The sequence below is a fragment of the Ranitomeya variabilis genome, chromosome 4 (genome assembly GCF_051348905.1).
Source record: "Ranitomeya variabilis isolate aRanVar5 chromosome 4, aRanVar5.hap1, whole genome shotgun sequence".
Lineage (NCBI taxonomy): Eukaryota > Metazoa > Chordata > Amphibia > Anura > Dendrobatidae > Ranitomeya > Ranitomeya variabilis.
Genome location: NC_135235.1, coordinates 53,026,679 through 53,042,017, shown reverse-complemented (window position 1 = coordinate 53,042,017; position 15,339 = coordinate 53,026,679). Strand labels below are relative to the sequence as shown.

Here is a 15,339-nt window from a genome sequence, read left to right as displayed (position 1 = left end):
GAGGCGGCATTGGTTCAAGAACCCTCTGCAGAGCTTAGGGTCGCCACCGTACCTAGGAGGTTTTCCCAGACGAGGAGGGGGATGAGGGGTGCCCGAAGGGCTGGAGTCATTCTGAGCAGAGGCAGTGGGAGCGGACTGTAAATTAAAGAGGCGGTCATCAATCGACGCCATGTAGCTAAGCATGCGGGACTGAGTATCTCGCTGCTGCGAGAGCTCCTGTTGGAGGCTAGTAAGCTGAGCGGCATTTACGGGATCAGCAGCTTGCAGAGCGAATAAGCGTGACTCCATAGTTTTCATAAAAGCCATGATACACTGCTGGTTGTCACGTAAATGGGCCAGTTCCTTCTGGGCCGAAAAAGCGGTACCTGCGGGGTCCATGGCCTGATTGTACTATTACGAGCAGGAACGAAACAAGAGTGGACCCTCTGGACCGTGGGGGAACTACCCCTGGGCGAGCGGACCTAGATAGGAAACCAACCCCTATACAGGGATCGTTTAGGAGCAAGCCCAGAGGTCTCTTACCCACGGTGGAGTACCAAGAGGGACGGCTCCAGGAAGGAAGACGGGAGAGGCTGGAGGAGAACAAGGCTGAAGGTGTTTTGAAAGGCTGGAAACCGGAGCAGGGAGACTGATGGAAAGAAACAAAGGAACAAAGACAAGGGAAGGAAGGAGCGGGTACTGGAAGGGAAAGGAGGGCAATAGTGAGACTAGACAAGGAACCAAACGGAGTAGGTACACAGCACAGTAGCGGAAGGGGCCAGACGCACAAGCAAAAGCTAATGACAATCAGGCACAGAGGAACAGGTGAAGCAGCCTTTTGTAGCAGGAGCAAGAACAGGATAGGATGAGAGAGACCCCATGACCTCAGGGGGCGGTGGCCGAGAGGCTGTACCTGCGTCCAGGAGGGAAGCTAGAGCGCCTGCATTGAGACAGGACACCAGCCGAGGACCTGGAGACCGGAAGTGCCGGGAAGGCAGAGGAGCGTGCAAACCGGGACGCAGCAGAGGTGGAATGAGAACGCAGGAGAGTGGCGGTTGTAACAGGCGCAACGCTGGAGAGGTGAGAACCGCGCCGCAGGAGAGTGGCGGTTGTAACACTACTTAATGTATCCCACTCCTTGACAGGTGTCGTTATAATGAAATATTCACTGGTATTCACGTCACCCGTCAGTGGTTTTAAAGATATGATTGATGTATATCATCACATTGCTCATTAAAAGAGATTGAAGTGCATTGGCTATTACAATATAGTTGCTCTATACACGATGGGTAACTTTTTCCAGGGTTCTGGCAGAACTTTTTCTCAATTATTAATTAGTTCCTCCTGTTCTAGCAGTTCCTGTAGGGAGGGTATTTTAAGACTTGGTTCTTAATATTTATGGCTACACATGGCCTCCTGACACTAATTATCTCCCCTAATGATAGCAGACGCTTTGTCACACAGTTTCTATGATGGTCATCTATGATGTAATTCCAGTATTATTACCAGTTCACAAAATAAATAAAAAATTACATTTATGACAGAAAAATCTACGGAGCTGCAACACTCTATTTTTTTTACTAATTTGTGTCAATATACAGAGTAAGTCAGATGTTAGCCAAGCATTGTTGGATGGATAATGAAGAAAGGGTCACCTTCCGCTTACATGCTGTGCCTACAGCTGGCCACAGGCAGTAAATAGTCATAGACATGAATAGTTGATTTGACTTGTAACTATCAGCACCAACGTCTCTATTAACATGCTGGGTGAATGGGATTTCTGTTTAATGGCACACTGTTTACAGAAAATGCTGAAAAAAAAATATATTTAAGCAAATCCTCTTTTCATTTACTTTGACTCTCTTTTGTCTCATATTACAATTACAGCCATCGAAGAGGTCTTTCTTGCACTCAGGAGCGCTCACTCGGCCGAGCGTTCCTGTGTTCTCTGTAAGAAAGCCGTTGACCGTCATCTCTGCCCGTGGCTTTTCTCCAGGAAAACAAAGTGATTTCCAGTCCAAAATTAGACATACTTGATCGACATCTCTCCCGACGTTCAGTTATCCAGCACCCCTATATACATTAACGCGGCAGACAAACATCTCAACATTGGCGGGGTTCGGCCAACGATAGCCTAATGGGTATTGGGGGCCTTTAAGAACATGTGATGCTGTTTCTGGAATTGTTGACAACCCGTTATTCCGTTAAAGACTCTCAAAGCTTATCAGGCATATTAAAGTTATACAGTGCCAATTATAAACTGGTTATTTTGAATTTTGAACCATATGTATAAAATGCTGATGATGAATGGGACACTCCATAAAAACAAATTAAATTAGAACAGGTTTTCTCAACCAGGGATTTTTTAAAACCTGTGAGATATGAAACAATTGTAGGATTCTTAATGAGATACATATTTTTGCCGGTCATTCCTCTATAATATAAATATTGGGAATACATCAGAAATAGAAATAAGGGAGCAGGGGTTGCCTAAGACAGAAATGGGTCACTTATAGACAGTGGTCTTTTGGTTCGTCCTAAACATTGGTTGAAACTGGCACCCTAAAAGTGTATCTGTCATTTTACTGAACTTTTCAGAAAAAATTGTCGTGTGTACATGAGGAATAATATAATCGTTATATGTCTTAACCCATTCACGGAAATTGACGGTAAAATAAACATCAGCCCTTGCTTTATGCAGCTTCTCTAGGGTCATCAGCAGTCTCGGACTGGCCCATAGGAGAACAGGGGAATCCCCCCGGTGGACCCCTGTGCAGGTTTTGGCCCCCAACCCCACTGTATGGTCAGTACTTGGCATAATTCATTTGATTCGCTTTGTACAGAAAAAACATCTCATCATTCATTAACCAAACTATTATTATATAGCGATATAGGTAAATTTGTGAACGAGGGTAGTGTATAATTTGTATGCAGGTGAAAAGTCCCCCCTCCCAAGTCAGTGTTACTCGTGGGCCCTTGGCAGCTCAGTCCGACACTGGTCTGAGGTCTTGTAGCGCTCAGGATGCCCATCGCTGTGATTCCGGTGCAGAGCGATAACTTTGATTTGCAACATCATGGGGACCAGATTGGCTCAGGTCCCAATAATGTCAACCCTGTGTTATCTTCTAGATGCCTCGATCAATAGCGATCTCGCCATTTAGAAGTTTGTGAGAAGGAGTTGCTCCTTCTCTCACCCTTACGGCACGCCTGCGACAAGCCCCACAGTGTGCCTAAACCACAATCAGTGTCCACATGTTTGGCATTTCTGTAGCAATAAGAGCTTACTTAATTTATGGGGTGCATATCTCCAGAAGCAAGAGCTGGGCACACTGCATGGGCACTGCAACATACTGAGCGATACAATGTACAAGTACTGCAATGTACTGGGCTCTACAATGGTAGATTTGTAATTTTCACTAAGCAACATCCATTGCTGCTTGTGTCTGGAAAACACCCATGGAGTCAAAATTGTCACTACACCTGTAGATAAATTCCTAGAGGGGTGCAATCTCCAAAATGGGGTCACTTGAGGGGGTATTCTGCTCTTCTGGCACTTTGTGGCTCTGTATATGGAGTCTGCAAACTACGAAAATTTGTTCTCCAACAATCAAATAGTGCTCCTTCCCTCCCGAGACTCGCCTTGTGGCCAAAAAAGTACTGTACATCCACATATTGGGTATTTCCACATTCAGCTGAAATTGTGTAACAAATTTGGTGCCAATTTTGGTGAAATTGTGAGAGTTAAAAATACTCTTTACTCCCCTAGATGTATTTTTCGAGAGTTCTAGTTTCCAAAATGTGTTAATTTGTGGGGTTTTCTGTTTTGGCATGTCAGGGGCTCTTCAAATGTGACATGACATCCGTCACCTATTCCAGTCAAAATGGCATACCTTCCAAGCCGTTCCATGCACCCAAACAGAAGTTTTCGACCATATATGAGGTATCGACATATTCAGGAGAATTTGCATCATACATTTTCTCCTGTTACCCTTGCAAAAATAAAAAATTTGGGGCTAAAGCAATATTTTTGTAGGACAAATTTGATTTTTTTTATTTTCACGACTCAACGTTATAAAATTCTCAGAAGCACCTGAGGGTTCAAGGTGCTCATCGCACCTCTAGAAAAATTCCTGGGGGGGGTGTAGTTTCCAAAATGGGGTCACTTGTGGGGGTTTTCTACTGCTTAGGTACCTCTGCTGCGGAGGGCTGTGTAGTTCCTCCATTAAGCCCCGCCCACTGCCACACCTCTTCCATTCAGCTCCGCCTACGTCGGCATGCATCCTGCGTACCTATCTTTTACATTGGGTACGCAGGCCATGCAAATGTATGTGGATGCCTCCGCATGCATCTTTTGACGCTGCGCCGACCACAACAAAATGCAAAATGTTGCATTTGGCGCAGTTCTGCGCAGCATCAAAACGACGCATTCAGAGGCATCCACATACATTTGCATGGCCTGCGTGCCCAATGTAAAAGATAGGTATGCAGGACGAATGCCGACATAGGGGGAGCTGAATAGAAGAGGTGCGGCAGTGGTCGGGCTTAATGGAGGAAGTACGAGGAAATATGCAGCCCTCAACAGCTCGAAATTCCGATATTTGCACAAATAAATGCAAAAATTATCAACCTAACTTCTCCATGAAGCTGAAGTACAATATGTAAAAAACCAGCCTCAAAATCACTGGGGTACATTGAAGTTTTCCAGAGTTAGTGACACTGGTCAGAATTGAAAAAATTGGCGTGGTCAGGAAGGTGAAAACAAGCTCTGGCGCAAAAGGGTTAAATTCTGTGTTTTTTGTCTTACCAGATCCTCATCCGCAGCCTCTATTATTAATTTTCTGTTGTCTCTGAGCTAGTTATGGAGACTAGCTGCTATGATGTGTCCCATACACAGCAGACACAAGGATTCCTGATCTCCTGTCTCTGTGTAGATAATGTTCAGAAGGAGCAGTGACATAGAAGACATTATATAGCAGTACTGAGCAGTGCAGCTGTGAATCCAGCATTGAGGTAAGATAAAACATTTAAATATTTACTAAAATACAGTAGTAGTAGCAGCAGCATCTGGGTGTCTTTCTACTGCTGTCCTTGAGACTGTTCCTCGGTTCTCCTCCCTGCTACCATCTAAATAGACTTCAGATGGCAGTTGTAATTTGATCCTTCAGCTAGTTAGAAGTCTGTCTTGTTTTGACTTAAATGGAAAGGTTTTTGGCCAGTTTTCAGAGTGAAAGTTGAGCTTAGGAATCAAGGGAATGAGAAGTGGCTAATAAGTGGAGAAAGAAGGCGTTTTCTCCAATAAGATATACTGCAAAGTCCTTTATATTGACTTGCACTTTTGATTTACGCAAATTTTATTGAAACCTTTCATAACTTTGCATAAATCGTATTGAGCACAACTCATTGTAGCAGAAATATTTACAATGAAAAAAGTTCTTTAGTCTCCTATTATGTGTTTTTTAAAAAAAGGAGAAAAGTATCTTACCAGTTGGGTTCACAAGTGGTTCCAATTTTACTTGTTGTGTAGCTACTCCATCCCATGGTTGGAGGAATTGTCCAAATAAAAGAGAAAAACCATACAAATATGATACCAATGGCTGAATGTTTCCCACGAAGACGAAGATTTCCTAGCGGACGGCAAATCACGACATACCTCTCAAATGCCAAGATAGACAAGGACCACAAAGCTACAATCCCTGAAAAGTAAGAGAGAAATTTGAGAGATTCAAAATATTCACAAGCAATGAGGGTTCTGAATAGAATTTATTGATCTTCAATATGATACCCCATACATTTTATTCTATTTTTTGATAGGAGGGATGAAGAAAGAAAAAGCAATTTTGACATTACTTTTATGTATTTATTTTACGGTATGGGATTAATGATCTGTTTTAGAATATGGATCAGTTAGATTATGGTTATTTAATTTTTACTCTTTTTGAAACGTGTAAAGCAAACCTGTCATCAGGATTTTGCCAAGTAAACTACAGGCACTGTCTGTTTTCCACGGCTGCACTGATTATAATGATACCTGGGAGAAGAAATCCGTCTTGTGGTTCTTGTGTAATCAGTGGTAGCAGTTTTCCGGTAATGTTATGCCCGTGCTCCGGGGCAGGATTGTAGGCAGAGTCTTATCTTGTGCCCGCCGCAACAGCCGAAGTGAAGCAGTGTCTTGTATAAAGTTTTGAGTTGTCGTATACCACTCAATCAGTCCCACCACCTGGTGCAGAGTGCCTGGGTCCCCTTGCCCCACCCAAAAGTGAATACCTGCTGGCAGAGACCTCACCAACCGGTCGACCACCACCCTCTCTACTATCTGGGGAAGGATTAAGGTCTCAAGTTGGAGCCATTTTTTTACCATCAGCAGTAAGTCATATGCCTGAGACTTGACGGGACGAGACTCAGCAAAGGGCCGCTGGTACACCCGCTGAACCCGCACATAGGTATTAATCGCCAGTCTGGCGAGGATGTCACCTCTCAGCTTCTCATAGTCCAGTGCATCGTCCCAACTGAGGTCCAGGTAGGCCTTCTGGGCATCTCCCATCAGGAAGGGGGCCACCACTTCAGTTCAAAAGCAAAGTCTCTTTTTAATGGTCAGCCTACTTACAAACAGAACAAAGTAAATAGGATCCTTTGTATCGCAACCGGGAAACAGGATAGTCCATAACCAGGATCGATTACTGTGGGCGACTGCACCACCGTGTATGCTGAGGGGTGCCAAGCTTTTTGGCTTCACTTGGCCTTGTGGCTCTGCTTGCCTGTGCTACATCACACAGGTGGAGCTCTGCAGAGCCTTCTGCTCTGCACACATGCAAAAACCAAACTGACACACCCAGCCCTCGGCTGCAGGGGTTTTTACCAAAGTACCTGTGGCCATCGGCCACCTGGAAAACCCGGGCCGGGGGAGGAAACGGACTGCCCCACTACCATCCTGTAGTCTGTTTAAAAAATAAAACCCCAGAACAGGCTTTCCTAAATCTACTTTGGACAAATAGCTTGCCCAAGTCCAACATTGACTTTAATTCTGCATTGCAATCACAGCTAAACCTGTAACTGCAATGCACTCCTACGGCCTCCATATGCTTCCTTGCACATCCTGGGGGACACATAGCGACCTTCGCATTTAACACCGGTCACTGCCTCACAAAAAAGACCAATGCTTTTAAAGGCTTGCAATAATTGGGTCCCCATTAGAGCTTTTGCTTTAGGGCCCATGCTGTTCAAATTAAGTCACAGCACATAATCACCAACTCCCAGTACCAGCACCAAAGAATCCTCACAGCGTGCGAGCTCTGCGAGGATTCAGAAGTCTGCAGTCACACAGCGTCACTGCAGACTTTAACTTCAAGCTTGGACAACTACTTTAACCAAAAACTCTGTAATGAGACTGATGTTTCCGCTATACAGTGACCATGTCATTGTAATCTCTGGTCTACACCAGTGCTCTGCAGACCATATATGAGCACATTGTGCAGGTTCTCACCAGTGATGTCTCGCTCATTGTTGTCATTTTTTTTCTTTTCCCTTGCATTCAGTCCAGACCTTTAATTCCATCCATACCTCGTTCCTGCAAAATGTAGCACACAGACTTCTTCCTTTTACTGATTTTTCAGGAACCTCCTCACATTCTGCCACCTTTACACAAACCACAACTTGTGATACCTTATAATAATTCCCCTGTGCCTCCTTTAATAATGCGCCCCCTTGACCTCCTATAATAATGACCTTGTACCTCCTTATAATAATAAAAGATATCCCCTGTACTTTCTTATATTAATAATAATATTGACTCCTTGCTTCCCCTTAAATGATAACAATCCCCTATTGTGTCTCCATATAATAATGACCTCAGTGCCTCTTCACTGTAATAATGCTCCTGAGCAGGGATGTACATAGAAATAACAGGTCCCACAGAAAAAGTCCTATCACGTCACAGGCAAAGAAGAAGACATCTCCCAACAATTTAAGAAACGGTTAAGGAAATGTATTGCAGCACTTAGACAATTATTTTGCTCCTACTGAAGCCCCCAAGTGGTGCCACTCACTATGCTACCCCTTTCATTACTCCAGCAGAGTATTATGCCCCCACAAAGCTTGATGACCCCACACAGTATGATTGCCCCACAAAGCTTACACAAAGTATGATACCCCACAGCCCCACACAGTAAGATTGTCAACACAGCGCGTCCCATGCAGTATGGTATCCACCACAGCCCTCAAAATACAGTATGAGAAGTACCACAGACCTCCACATGGGTTAATGTCCACCACAGGACCCTATATAAAGTGTGACATCCACCAAAGCCCCTCGTACAGTATGAGGATCCCAAAGCCCCATACAGTATGATGGTCACCCCTTCCCCCAACATAGTATAACGTACTCCATAGACCTCCAGCCCATTTGCCAGAATTGCCAGATGGCCAGTCCGGCCCTGCCAGATAGCACATACACTATATATCATTCCTGATAACACATGCACACAGCACATATACCATATATCATTCCTGATAACACATGCACATAGCACACACAACGTATAGTGTTCCTAATAGCACATATACCATGTAGTATACCTAATAGTACATGTACCATATATCATTCCTGATAGCACATATACTATACTATATATAATTCCTCCTAGCACATGCACATAGCATATATACTGTACTATATATCATTCTTGCTAGCACATGTACATAGCACATATACCATATATTATCCCTGATGGCACATATAGTATATATCATTCCTGATAGCACATGTACATAGTACATAGCAGCACATATACCATATAGTATTCCTGATGGAAAATGTAAATAGTATATATACTATAGCACATATACCATATATCATTCCTGACAGCACATGTACATAGCACATATACTGTATATCATTCCTGACAGCACATGTACATAGCATATATACCATATATCATTCCTGACAGCACATGTACATAGCACATATACTGTATATCATTCCTGACAGCACATGTACATAGCATTTATACCATAGATCATCCCTGATAGCACATGTACATAGCACATATACTGTATATCATTCCTGACAGCACATGTACATAGCACATATACCATAGATCATCCCTGATAGCACATGTACATAGCACATATACTGTATATCATTCCTGACAGCACATGTACATAGCATATATACCATATATCATTCCTGACAGCACATGTACATAGCACATATACTGTATATCATTCCTGACAGCACATGTACATAGCACATATACCATAGATCATCCCTGATAGCACATGTACATTGCACATATACCATATATTATTCCTGATAGCACATGTATATAGCACATATACCATGTAGCATATCATAAACCTAACAGCACATGCACATAGCACATATACCATATATCAGTGTAACAGACACATATATTGATAGTTTATAACGATATTGAATAAAAGCAGAATTGAAATTCCCAGACCTGAGTGTTACAGCCAATCAGGAAACAGTGCAGAATCATGTGAACCAAAAACAGTCTAAAAATTGGTTTATTGCCCCCAAAGTGGTTGAATCCTTAAATATTAATACATTTAAGCATATTTGCCTTTTTCCATATCATTCACATTCAGTATTACGAGCAAATGAAATAGAAGACCCAAAAAGTTCTTGCTGACAATAGAACTATTAAAGGTTAATTCCGATTGACAGATTTGCTTATTTTTTGTATCACAGCATAAGGCTGCCGTCACACTAGCAGTATTTGGTCAGTATTTTACATCAGTATTTGTAAGCCAAAACCAGGAGTGGGTGATAAATGCAGAAGTGGTGCATATGTTTCTATTATACTTTTCCTCTAGTTGTTCCACTCCTGGTTTTGGCTTACAAATACTGATGTAAAATACTGACCAAATACTGCTAGTGTGACGGCAGCCTAACAGAGAGAAAAATATCCCAGAAAATAATAAATCTCAGAAAAGTTCTGTAAATGGATAAGATGCCATTCATTTAATTTTTAGCTAATGTGCCAGCACTGCCAGAGCTAAACTTCCGCTGCAAACAGAAGCCGCGGGAATATTTAAAGCAGCTGGACCCCCGATGATGAAGGTCCAACTTCGTTTTGTTAGAAGGTTTTTTTTTACTTTTTAAATAGAGAACAGGATTATTTGATAATATAATCTAGATATTTCGAGGCTCCCTAGTGCTGTAGGCAGATCTGATCTCACCTCCTCTCTAATGTCATCTGTACAGAATGTTCTAAATTAATTATATCATTCTAGTGCTGTCGGAGGGAGAACATTGGGCTGAATCGCTTTGGCTAACACCTGTTGAAAAGAAAACGTGGTTGGATTAAACTACAGAGATGTAGCAGTGCAGAGTTTGATGAAGAAATGGCTAAGGGTATGTGCCATTCTGAGGTGGAAAATCTGCAGCGTCAGAAACTGCTGCGGATTTTGCTGTGAATATGATGCAGATGCGGAATTGCTGCAATTTATACTGCGGTGACATATGCAGCACAAATTGATATGCGGATTTTACTTCCACATCGACTTACACAAATTGACAGGCTGTGGATTTTACTTCCGCACTTGCAATCAATTTCCACAAACTGGCACTCTGAGGATTTAACTTCCTCAACGACAGTCGTCTTGCATGAATGGCACCCTGCGGATTTAACTTCCACAGCAGCGGTTGTCTTGCACAAATTGGCACGCTGCAGATTTTACTTCCACAGCGGTGGTCGTCTTGCACAAATTGGAACGCTGCGGATTTTACTTCCACAGCATCAGGTCGTCTTGCACAAATTGGAACGCTGCGGATTTTACTTCCACGGCGACGGGTCGTCTTGCACAAATTGGCACACTGCGTTTTTTACTTCCACAGCAGTGGTTGTCTTGCACAACTTGGTACGCTGCGGATTTTACGTCCACAGCAGTGGTTGTTTTGCACAAATTGGCATGCTGCAGATTTTACTTCCATAGCGGCAGTCTTCTTACACAAATTAGCATGCTGCGGATTTTACTTCCACAGCGGTGGTCGTCTTGCACAAATTGGCATGCTGTGGATTTTACTTCCACAGCGGTGGTCGACTTACACAAATTGGCACACTGCGGATTTTACGTCCACAGCGGAGGTCGTCTTGCACAAATTGGCACACTGCGGATTTTACTTCCACAGTGGCGGTCGTCTTGCACAAATTGGCACACTGCGGATTTTACTTCCACAGCGGCGGTCGTCTTGCACAAATTGGCACACTGTGGATTGTACTTCCACAGCGGCGGTCATCTTGCACAAATTGGCACACTGTGGATTTTACTTCCGCAGCGGTGGTCATCTTGCACAAATTGGCACACTGCAGATTTTACTTCCACAGCGGCGGTCGACTTGCACAAATTGGCACTCGGCAGATTTTACTTTCACAGCGGTGGTTGTCTTGCAGAAATTGGCATGCTGCAGATTTTACTTACACAGCGGCGGTCATTTTGCACAAATTGGCACGCCTCGGATTTTACCTCGAGTTTAGCTTTTCCCTACTGTCTATGGATATGAGTTTGTGAAACCTCATCCACAATGCTGCTTTTGGTAAAAGAAGTAGATTTGGATCTCGAAAATCCACTGTGAATACAACCTATGTACACCTACCGTAAACGTCATTTTCAGTTCTGCTGCATCTGTATGGTACAAAAATTAAGTGAAGGATAACAATGTAATTTTGAATGTCCAATTCTTACCAAAAAAAGTTACTGCAAACCCTTCGACCACACAAGCCCATGGTCCCAGGTAAAAGTATCCTTTACTATTGGTGGCAATGCTAATACTGCCACCAACAATGGAAACCAAGAAGTCCGCCACTGACAAGTTCACGATTATGTAGTTTAGCGGCTGTCTCAGCTGTTTGAACTTAAGGGTCACTATGATGACAATAAAGTTCTCGATAATTGATAAAGTCGTGATCAGGAACATCAGAGCCGTCAAAAGTTGGAAGTTCCATGGCTCAATGGACTTCAGGGGTCCATTAAATGGGCTCCAGTGGGTGGCCGTCTCAAGGCTGGCTAGTAGAGAATCATTGGATGGCATGTTGATGCTGTCAACTTCACGAAGAAATAAAAGTAAAGGTGGCAGCAAATAAGTTCATCTGCAAGTCTTCCAACAAGAAAAAGTATTTTGCAGTCTTGGTGAAGATCGTATCAACATTCTGGATATTTCGTAAAAAAGTTTTTAAAGGGTGCCAATGAAGAAATGCATCAGAAGGTTAGTCACCAAGAGAATCAATGAACTCCGAGAAATGTATCTTGTGTACGTCCCCTTATATACATGTGCCATGGATTCAGGCGTGCTCCTGTGCAGCCACCCTTCAGCGGACAGCAGCAGTGATGAAAACCTCACCAGGCATTCCTGTTTTGTAGTAGAACATAACACTGGGATCCCTCCCAGACCGAATGCAGAAAAAGAGTTAATCCCCTCCCTTCTCATAAGAAGGCAAGGTTCCTCAACACAATGTGTGGACCAGTTTCGTAGCCTCATCTGCTAATAAAAGTGCAAGGAGATGATGACAGGGATGGAAGTAGCCTCCTGGAATAGAGCAATGCAAAATACCAGGAGAAGGTTAATCCTCTCAGTGTCTGAGAATGACAGTGCGACGTAGTGCAAGGAGCGCAGAAGAATACAAGAACCATCAGAGACACAAGCGCTGTTTATTACGGCAGTCAGATGTGATGTGTGCACGCTGCCTTTAAGTGAACAATTAAAGTCCTTCCACTGGCATATTGAATCACCTTTCCTGCTGCTTACAATCAGCATATAAAAGCCATGGAATTGCATGCACTCAAGGCAGCATCAGAAATGACATTTCTAGTAATTGTTATTGAGTGGGGAAAAGTCCCATTAATCTTTTTTTTTTTTTTTTGAAAAAAAAAATTAAGTCTTGTAAAAAAAATGTACGCACTTTATTCCAGTACAAAAGGTATGTAGCTGGTGCTGGATTATCAGATATTCTGGATTATTGAGTGCCCACAAAAAAGTAAAGCCCTAAAGGTGGATAAGGTAAGCAAAATGCGACAATTCGAGAAAAATTGATTATGAACCTTAGCCATTTTTTTTGCTTAGATTCCAAGTTTTAAAAGTTGCATTAGGAATGGGTTTTGCTTAGAAGAGTTTTAAAAGGAACCTGTCAGTCGTTCCATGCTGCTCAAACCATGACAGGCATAAAATGTAGACAGGTTCCCTCATCGGGAATAGTTACATTGTATTCTCTGTTTCAAAGAAAACTTATCTTGACAAACAATCTGGACACAGGGAGAAATGTCTGGGCACGGGGAGAGAGGTCCAGACACGGAACTGATAACCCCCCACCCTAGTTTCTTCCCACCCAGCTAGGTTTGATTGACGTCTCTATATGGAAAGCCTTCTCCAAAATTAGAGGCAGCAGCTCAGCAGACTCCTTTTCCCGTGCATGACTCGTGACTGAGCTTTCTGAAATTAATTTTCTACCTTTGGAATAAAATTCATCCAGAATTCCTGGCCAAAAACCTTTACATCCTGTTTCTATATTGACTCCTTTGTGTGTTTGCTGGGGATGATCTTTACACCCCAAATTTTTGAAAACAGAGAATGGATTTCTCATTTTGCTAGATCTTTCTGGATAGAGTTGGAGATTAGATTTCAGATAGATAAAGTGTTAGCAGAAGTTCAAGGCCAGAGGGCTGAAGGGCACGGGAAGTACAAAGTGCTTGGCAGTATGAAAATGATGGCAACTGTCTTCAGTGGACATTCCTGTAACGTCCGGGACCTGCGACCCGAATTAGGCACTGAGAAGCATGCCTTATTCTCTTCCTACAAGGGTAAGCCAGATGGGGAAATGTGTGAGGGAGGCGGGATGGATCTTATGGAAACTGGGGGCCGAAGGAGCCAATAAGCGAAGGGATAGCTCTCGCTGAACAGGCTGAGAACATGGAAATGTATTGTGCTGTAACATTAATTGAATTCAAACTGCTAAATTAAGTTGAACTGTTTGATATGTGACTGATTTGTGTGTGGCTGTTCCAGCATCTAGGATCGTGGAGACAATGGAGGCCTGCAGCCAAAACATGAGTGTTCTGCACTACACACAGCACATATATTCTGGGGAAAGTTTGAATTGTAAGGAGCCAGAGTGTTCAGAAGCAGCCGCTTGACCATGACTACCGCCCTGCGCACCTAACACTGGAAATGAGCATGCTGGAGAGAGCGGACATGCTGGAGAGAGCGGGCATGCTGGAGAGAGCGGGCATGCTGGAGAGAGCGGGCATGCTGGCGAGAGCTGGCATTCTGGAGAGAGCAGGCATGCTGAGCAGAATCCGTTCTTCCACACAGTCAAGTAAGGGTAATCCATAGACTGCTTACTTGGTTATTTTATATGGATGTTGCTCAACAGCCATGGAAAGAATGCCACTTTAGTAAATAAATGCAAAGTAGGTATTTAGGACAGAACTTTCTTTCACATGAATTTTCTTCCAGAAGGAGACAAAATCAGAAATGATAATATTTATAAACATTAGATTAGTTTAAAATGAGAAATAAAAAAAAATAACAGTTTAGTTATGCTTAAAATTGTCACATAGCTTTAGCAAACTTTGCACAGATGAATCGTACAAGTAAATATAAGAAACTTTGCAATATAAATCTGCTTTTTTCTCCACTTATGAGCCAATTGTAAATCAGTTATGGAGGCACTTAAGGCTGGAGAAAAGTTGTCCCAACGCCGACATTCTTGGCAAATTCAAAGCATAATTAACTGGCAATTTTTGCAACTTTAATTTCATACAAATATATGGAGACAGCCTTGCAGGCACAATTACCTCTACCCTGATTGCAGTGAGTGATGGTACAGAGTTATTGAACAAAAATGTGGTCCTAGCAGTGGGAACCCATCTACCATACATTTAGTACTGTACTAGATAGGAATTTCTCTTTAAGACTGCATGCAAACAGATTATTTTTCAGTGTTTTTTTTTCTTCTAGCTCTGTGATGCTAGTCACTGCTCACAGACAAGCGTTGAGGCTTGGAGAGTGAAGAGGTCTGGGGTCAGGCACCAAGAGGGCTTGTCATATTCAATGAGCAAAGGCATAGTCAGGTTAAAGTCCGAGGTAAAAATTCCGGGAAGATAGCAGATCAAGACAAAAGGGCAAAGCAAATGGATATTCAAAGGTAAGGTCCGAAGTTGGGCAACAAAGATCAAATGCAGGAACATAGAGAACAGAGCAAGCATACACCATTTGAGCAAAAGCTAAATAGCCAGGTAATCACTCGAATAGCAGACACATGGAAGAAGCCCTGGCCCTTCCTGGCCATGATTGGATGGCTGAACTGTCACTCACACTGACAGTTCAAAACGCCCCAGCATCCG

At 43.0% G+C, this 15,339-nt stretch overlaps 1 protein-coding gene across 1 annotated transcript in view; it reads right to left on the bottom strand.

The window, feature by feature from the left end:
- The window catches only part of LOC143769724 (vertebrate ancient opsin-like), a 57,927-nt gene extending 45,620 nt beyond the window's left edge, over positions 1–12,307 (bottom strand). The window contains exons 1-2 of the mRNA XM_077258531.1: positions 11,686–12,307; positions 5,462–5,672 (exon numbers count right to left, since the gene is read on the bottom strand). Of these exons, the coding sequence (XP_077114646.1) occupies positions 5,462–5,672; positions 11,686–12,031 (557 nt within the window). The 5' untranslated portion in view covers positions 12,032–12,307. The remainder of the gene's footprint in view (positions 1–5,461; positions 5,673–11,685) is intronic.
- Positions 12,308–15,339: the final 3,032 nt, after the last annotated feature.